Source organism: Otolemur garnettii, unplaced genomic scaffold (genome assembly GCF_000181295.1).
Source record: "Otolemur garnettii isolate 467f Iridium unplaced genomic scaffold, OtoGar3 scaffold00221, whole genome shotgun sequence".
Classification (NCBI taxonomy): domain Eukaryota; kingdom Metazoa; phylum Chordata; class Mammalia; order Primates; family Galagidae; genus Otolemur; species Otolemur garnettii.
In genome coordinates, this window is record NW_003852616.1 from 1,690,551 (window position 1) to 1,698,668 (window position 8,118).

Genomic DNA, 8,118 nt, shown 5'->3' on the forward strand with positions numbered 1-8,118 from the left:
ACCTCCAACTCCTGGGCTCAAGCGAGTCTCCTGCCTCAGCCTCCCAAGTAGCTGGGACTACAGGCGCCCACCACAATGCCTGGCCATTTTTTGGTTATAGCCATCATTGTTGTTTTGGCAAGCCCAGGCTAGATTCGAACCTGCCACCTTACGTATATGTGACTGGTGCCTTAGCCGCTTGAGCCACAAGCGCCAAGCCTTTAATTGGAATTTTTAACTAGTTAGTATGGTCAGAATTTGCTTGTTAGCTATAGTAATATCTTGCTGATTGGCACAGCAGTGGCAGGTAAAAGAGAACATAATTAGAAGCAGCAAGAAAAAGGATTGTTGGGAAATTCTAACTCTTAGACTGCAGAAGAAGAGAATCCAAAGAGAGATGATCACAAGTCTCATCATAAAGTGTGCAGTACAGAAATATATTTCCTAAGAGTTTCTAATTCCAGATTACTCTAGTCTAGTTGCTGAGTTGTCATGTTTACTTTGTATTTTTTTGTGAGGCTACTGTCCACCTTAATCTGAGATCTACTTTCCAGCTTTTCTCCACCTTAGAGGGCAAACTACCACGTGTAGAGTGTTTTACTTTACTTAGTCCTCACGTCACCTGTATGAAGTATTATTGCATTAACTTTACGAAAGAGCAAATGGGGCTTCGAAGAACCAGAAAAGTTATCCCAGATCACTAGTCACTAAGTGTGGAACAGAACTGCATTTGGTCTGAGCACAAAATCCAGTATTCCTACCCAGTAGTACTCCAGAGGCTGAGCAGTAGGTCTCTTACTGCCAGTGCAACAAGAAAATAGAAGGCTGATTTTTTTTTTAATCATTATCACACATTGGCAATTCTAGACAATGTCAGTTAATAAAATACTTCTCTCAACTGTTACCTCCCATGTTAATCCCTGTAGGAATGCTTTTGGATTATGTTAGGCAACAGAGTCAAGAGACTAGATACTAAAGTAACAAGCATAGTTACTAAGCTACTCTCAAGTTTTCTTTACCTTTAAAACTAAATAATAATAATTATTGTGCTTATTATGTTTCCAGCATTGTGATACGGGCTACATAGCTATTACCTGTTGAATCCTCCCAGTAACTCTGAGTTATGTAATACTATCCCAATAACAGTGACAATGGTATCTTCCTCCAACCTTGTTTACTATATATGTGAATAGGGCCTTTTCTAGAAGGGTCCAAGCTTGGGCAACCTAAAGAAGTAGCATGGCCTACATTTTATACAGGGCTGTTGGGACATTGTTCAAGGCAAAAATTTCAAAATTGAATTTAAATTATTTTCAGAATAAAGAACAGATGCCTACAGAAATCCTAGCTCATGTCATGAAGGGCAGTGGACTGCTACTCCAGCTACCTTACCAAAAGAAAGGGTCTGAGTACATCCATCAATAAAATGCTACTGTGAGATGAAATGAACTGAATCATGCTTATCACACATGAAATTGTGCATACATACTTAGTTGTTTGCTTTACACATGCTAATAGTACTTTAACGTCCAATATCCTCAGAAGAACTAGGGATAAACAAGCAAGTAGTAAGCCCCTCATGTTCGAAGGAAATGAAAAGGAAAGCTAGCCTTGGATTTTGTTCTTGTGGTAAAAGATAATCAAATCACAATGAGAAGTTCTATCTCATTGCAAATCAATGCTAACAGGGGTAGTACTCTCTTCTAGGGGATGTTCTAAAATCCTGTTGGGGGACTTCTGCCACGGTAATACAGGGGAGGAGTGTCTGATGGTGTTATGGTGAAAGTCAAGGGTACAGACAGCCCTGCAGAAATTGCGATGATTAGTACGATAAGGAATCATTCCCATCCTCTAGGACTTTTGAACGTTCTGCTGAACATTCATGCAGGTGAAAGATCTGTTGATAATCATCAGAGCCTAGAACCTAATCCTACTTAACAAGATATTTTTGTTATGGTTTTAACAGATCTTGAATTTTCCCAGAACATAAGTACTATGTAATTTGGAAAAGACTGTATTTGTTCAGAAATTTACCAAGACCTGTATACCATTTCAGAAAATCACATCACTGATGACAACTCTGTGGTACATGAATTACTAAGTCCATATATGGTATTTGTCTACTTGATTCTATCTCTTAGTGTAGCTGGGCCAAAGCATTTATACATTAAAATACATATTCTCTTAAGAAACTTTATTCCTCCTTTTAGGTGGTATACTGCTATTTTAAAAACTGAGTCTGTTTATTATGAATCTCATTTTAGGATAAAATTCAGGACAAAGAGGTGTCATTTACAAACTCCATAGCATTATAAAAAGGAATAACGAGTTGAGAATCACAGTTGCGCATTTCAATGTCATCACAAGTGCAATATAATGAGAACTACAAATTATAAGCAAGTCTTTTTTGCTATATCTATATATAGTAAGAAAAACTAGTAAAAGTGTTATTTTAAGTTACATTAAATAAGCATTTGTTTCAAGTTTGTAAAGAGCAACAGCAAATCAATTAGGTGAAAGCTAAGCTCTTTTTGTCTTTGAAAGCAATTAGAACGGTTTTATTGGGAGAAAAAAAAACCAAATGTCCAAGTGGAAATTGTCTATAGAATATTCTTACCTTCCACTGCAAAGTAAGTGAATTTTTGGTCCGATTGGCTATCCTTGGTGGATTAGGTGTATCAGGTTCACAGCTCAAGGTAGTAAAGCTTTCAGCTTCTGAAGGAGTTCCCTTTATAGAATTATATTCTGCCTGGACTCTATAGCGATAAAATGATTATTTTTACTTTGCAAAATCACTGTATTCTTCTTTTAATAGCATCACCTTGCAAGTTAGTAAGGTGCCCTCTAAAACTTCCATCTAGAAAATATGACTACTAGAAGCAAAAGATGACCATTAAAAAAACAACAGGATAGGAGCCTGGTATAAGAATTACATTTTAAATTGTGATATAACTGTGTCTGGGCACTTATGCACTTATATACACATACAACAAAGTTTCCTGAAACAATACTCTTAACTAGGAGTAATATACTGTTATTTTCTATTCCATGTGATTGTATTTCATTAAAAAAAATGTTGAAAACAACCCACAAAATTAAATTCAAGATTCAAAATCCACAGTTTGAAAAAGATCAGGCTGGATAATACCTGGGGTTTATCCATAGAAAGTACACTCCAAGATGTAACAGCTAAATAGAATATAATCCCAACCACAAATGTTCTTTTCAAGAATGCTGGTGATTGGGGCTAGGTGCAGTGGCTCACGCCTGCAATCTTAGCACTCTGGGAGGCCAAGGGGGGTGGATTACCCTGAGCTCACAGGTTTGAGATTAGCCTGAGCCAGAGCGAAACCCTGTCTCTAAAAATAGCTGGGCATTGTAGTGGGCACCTGTAGTCCCAGCTACTTGGGAGGCTGATGCAAGAGAATAGCTTGAGCCCAAGAGTTGGAGTGCTATACTGCCATGGCACTCTACTGAGGGTGACAAAGTGAGAGCCTCAAAAAATTAAAAAAAAATGCAGGTGATTAGGGGCTGCGCATGGTGGCTCACACCTGTAATCCTAGCACTCTAGGATGCTAAGGTGGGTAGATTGCTTGAGGTCACAGGTTCAAGACCAGACTGAGCAAGAACAAGACTTCATCTCTAAATAGCTGGGTGTTGTGACAGGCGCCTATAGTCCCAGCTACTCAGGAGGCTGAGGCAAGAGAATAGCTTGAGCCCAAGAGTTGGAGGTTGGTGTGAACTATGATGCCATAGCTCTCTACCGATGGTGACAAAGTGAAACTCTGTCTCAAAAAAAAAAAAAAAGAATGTAGGTGATTAACTAAATGTGTTATAACAGGCTATAGCTGGGGAGGCCCTAGAGTCTATAAAATTTTAGTAAATTATACTAGAAAAACTGCACAGAGTAAACAGTAAGTACCTAGGTTATTCTTATTATGGGTTGTGAATTCTCTGAGTTTTAATATCTCAAATTCTTTCCAAAATAGAATATAGTAAAAACACGTAAGTATAAGCCAACTAGTATTGCTTATTCTACAAAAATTTAAAAAGCTGAGACAAGTTTCCAGTGCTAAACTAGATATTGTGGATATATTCTACAGATTCATCCCAATCCTTAGGTGCTATGAACAGGGTGATTAAACCCTTTGCTATAACATTATGTTTTTGGTTTTATGGATAATATTAATTGTATCAATAAAAGGATCGAAGTTCACAAAGTCCTTGTTTTTAATACCAAATTAACATTTAAATTAGTATTATTTATTTATTTAATTAATAATTAAATATTTAAATTCTAGATTTTAAGAAAATAATCACTAAACAATCCTAAACGTAGGCCGTGTCCCACACAAGCACCTGCAGGAGCTCCTTACTTTGCGTGGTAATCTGCAGCTGGCTTGAGATCATTTAAAGTGATGCTTGTTTCTTCTCCTCTGAGGAAAAAAGGGGTAATAAAGCATTTTTAAAGGATGTGCAAGATATGCATTATTATACACTATGGTTTGGGGTATTTTATGAAATTATTCTAATTCTTTACCAATTATACCCATATTCAGATTCCATGAATACAAAACTCGTGCAACTGGGATATGTAACCAAACATAAGTAGGCACTTTCATACTACTTTAAAACAAAAATTTGTGCTAAACAGATCAAGTGTGTAAGCCAGGCCTTTTTATTGGAGTGAAGTTAGGGAAGATATTTAGCTTGCTGAAGAAATGAAATTTTCAATTGTTTAAAAATCCATTTTGCACAGTTATAATAAAATACTGACTAAAATAGATACTCTTGAAATCAAAACCACCAATTTTTTTTTGCAGTTTTGGCCTGGGGCCAGATTTGAACCCGCCACTCCTGGTATATGGGGCCAACACCCTATTCCTTGAGCCACAGTCACCACCCCAAACCACCAAATTTTTATAAGGAATCTGCCACTATTCATTTTATTAGCAAATAATATGAAACTTCATTTAAAATGTTAAAGAGGGCTCGGCACCTGTGGCTCAAGCGGCTAAGGCGCCAGCCACATACACCTAAGGTGGCGGGTTTGAATCCCCAGCCCGGGCCCGCCAAACAACAATGATGGCTGCAACCAAAAAATAGCCAGGCGTTGTGGCGGGCGCCTGTGGTCCCAGCTACTTGGGAGGCGGAGGCAGGAGACTCGCTTGAGCCTGGGAGTTGGAGGTTGCTGTGAGCGTGATGCCACGGCTCTCTACCCAGGGGGACAGCTTGAGGATCCGTCTCAAAAAAAAAAAAAAAATGTTAAAGAGGGGGTTCCAGTTGGCTAACCAGAAGCATCTGGCATACAATCCCTCCACAAAGAACCAAAACAGAGAGTAGACAGTGATGCTTCTAAGAGATCATCTGAGAGAGAGCATTAGGATTCAACAGAGAAGTGACAGGAAACAGCTAAAGCACAGAGGGAGAGGGAAACAAAGCATCTTGCTGGGCCAGGATCAGCTGATACCATAGCCAGGCTCCCTAGTGCAGGCAAAGGAAAAAGTGAGTGGCCCCCTAGGGTCCATGTTCCCACTGCAGACTCCTGCATCCCATATGGGAAAGGCTATAGATCTTTGTGGTCCCTGCAAGTAACATAAAAAGCTGCCTAGAGATGGCAGGAAGGCATTGATTCAGAGAGGGAGTTTATGCTGGGTCCCATATACCCTAAGCAGCTACAGTAAAGTCCCATATCAAGAGCCCAGCCCTTACTGGCCGGATCTTGCCTGGGACCCAACAATCCCCTTTATCTCCACACCTTTGGATCCCCACTGACATTCTTCACCAGCAGCCTCCCTAGCTGGCTGATGCCTCTAGGGCTGAAATGTGAGCCACTGGCAAAGACCTATTGCCCCTAGCAACTGCAGCTGCTGCCCTGGATGGGCCAGGAATGAAGTACAAGGACCTCTCCAGCTGCATGCATATAGCTGCTGCCATAGAAAGCAATCAGGCCCTTCCCAGTAGTAGGGCTGAGGTGCAGCTGTGTTCCTGCCCTACTAGAGCATTCTGTCTTGGGCCTGGGCATTATCTCACCTCTGTCTGCCAAAGCCGGTGCTTGCATGTACCACTGGGGGGCCTAAGAATAGGTCTGCCTGGTCCAGCTCTGTTGTCCCCAGTGCCCAAACATACCATGCAGGGTGCCTGAGGACCACCCAGCCCAGTCTACCACCACTGGCATGTAAGCCCCCTTGGGGACGAGGCTCAGGTCATCACCCAACCTGCATCTACCACCAGCGAGGGCACTCACCCACACATGTCATCTGCATGGCTGGGGACTGGCCTGCTCAGCCTGTTACAGCCACTGTCAACATCAGTGTGGACTACTTGGGACCCAGAGGTCAGTTCTTCCACTGTTATTGGCATCCATCATACCCACTCCTCAGGAGCCCAAGAACCTGCCCACCTACCCAGCCTACTGCTGCCACCTCTGGCATCTAAGCAAGCTGCCAGGTGGGCTGAGAATTGACCTGTCTGGACCTGCTGCTGCTAGTACCAGTGTCTGCCACCCTAAAGCCTTAGGCCAGGCATGCTTGGCTCTCTACTGCCACCACTGGGCCCAACAACAGGCCTAGTTGGCATCTCTGTCCCCAGCAAAACTTTACCACAGCCTCTACTAACAACTGTACCCTAAGCCACTAAAGAAATCATAGACACCACTTATGCTGTTATAGCTGAAGAAGAAATCTTAAGGAGACTATACTACTACATGCACTCTAATCAAAGCCACAGTGCCCTGCCCAACCCAAACCACACAGATGTCTTTAGGAAGTAGTCCTCTCCTATGAAAGCAAACTAAAAAAAAACTGAAAGAAGTGACTATTACACCAGATGCCTAGATATAAGGACACAAAAAACATGAAAGAGAAAGGAAATATGAATGCTCCAAAGGAGTATAGTTACAGTAATTCTCCAGATTCCAATCAAGAAATTTATGAAATCTTGTACAGATAATTTAAAATAATGGTATTAAAGGAGCTCAACAAATGGCTAACACTTACGTGAAAAATGTTTAACACTTCTAGTCATCAGGGAAATGCAAATCAAGACCACGATGAGATACCACCTTACCCCATTTAGAATGACTACCAGAAAGACAAAAAATGACAGATTTTATAACAGCTAGCAAGGACTCAGAGAAAAGGGAACTCTTACACGCTGGTGGTAGGAATGTAAATTAGTACAGCCACTATGGGAAACAGTATAGAGATTTCCCCAAAACTAAGAACAGAGCTATCATGATTCAGTAATCCCATGACTGGGCATGCATCCAAACTAAAGGAAATCAAGTCTATCCAAGGGATACCTACATTTTAATGTCTACTATAGCACTACTCACAATAGCAAAGATTTGGAATCAACTTGTGTCCATCAACAGATAAGAAAATGTGGTATACAAAATATATACACAATAGGACAATCTTTGGTCATAAAAAGGAATGAAATGTCATTTGCAGCAACATGTACGCAACTGGAGATCATGAGGTTAAGTGAAAAAAGGCAGGCACGGACACACAAACACTGCACCATCTCACTCACATGTGGAAGCTGCTCTCATGAATACAGAGACTAGAATAAACATACTACAGGATGGGAGGGATGTGTGGGTGGGTGGGAGGATAAGGGGTTGGACAGAAGAAATGAGTTGTAATGTTTGATAGCAGAGTGGGTGACTATTGTTAATAGTAATGTATTGTAACATTATTTAAACTAGCTGGAAGAGAGGACTTGAAATGTTTCTAACACGTGGTGATGACAAATGCTCAAGGTGATGGACAACAGACACTCGAGACATGATGATTACACAGCCTACGCAAGTAACAAAATATCACATGTACCCTATAAATATGTACAAATATTTGTATCAGAAAAGAGTTTACAGTTAAGATGAGTAAATATAAAAGTGAATGGTAAAAGTAAAGCACGCCCCATGGTCACTATACACATTTGAAAATATTTATATCAGCTCAGTGCCTATGGCTCACTCAAGTGGCTAAGGCGCCAGCCATGTACACCTAAGGTGGCGGGTTCGAATCCAGCCTGGGCCCGCCAAACAACAATGACGGCTGCAACCAAAAAATAGCTGGGCGTTGTGGCAGGTGCCTGTGGTCCCAGCTACTTGGGAGGCTGAGGCAGGAGACT

The 8,118-nt window shown here is 40.9% G+C and overlaps 1 protein-coding gene across 5 annotated transcripts in view; it reads right to left on the reverse strand.

Annotated features, from left to right (window-relative positions):
• The window catches only part of FNDC3A (fibronectin type III domain containing 3A), a 220,253-nt gene that overhangs the window by 51,736 nt on the left and 160,399 nt on the right, over positions 1 to 8,118 (reverse strand). For all 5 annotated transcript variants that reach the window (XM_023508068.1, XM_023508069.1, XM_023508067.1 and 2 more), the window contains 2 exons: positions 4,356 to 4,415; positions 2,597 to 2,735 (listed from right to left, as the gene is read on the reverse strand). In XM_023508068.1, the coding sequence (XP_023363836.1) occupies positions 2,597 to 2,735; positions 4,356 to 4,415 (199 nt within the window). The remainder of the gene's footprint in view (positions 1 to 2,596; positions 2,736 to 4,355; positions 4,416 to 8,118) is intronic.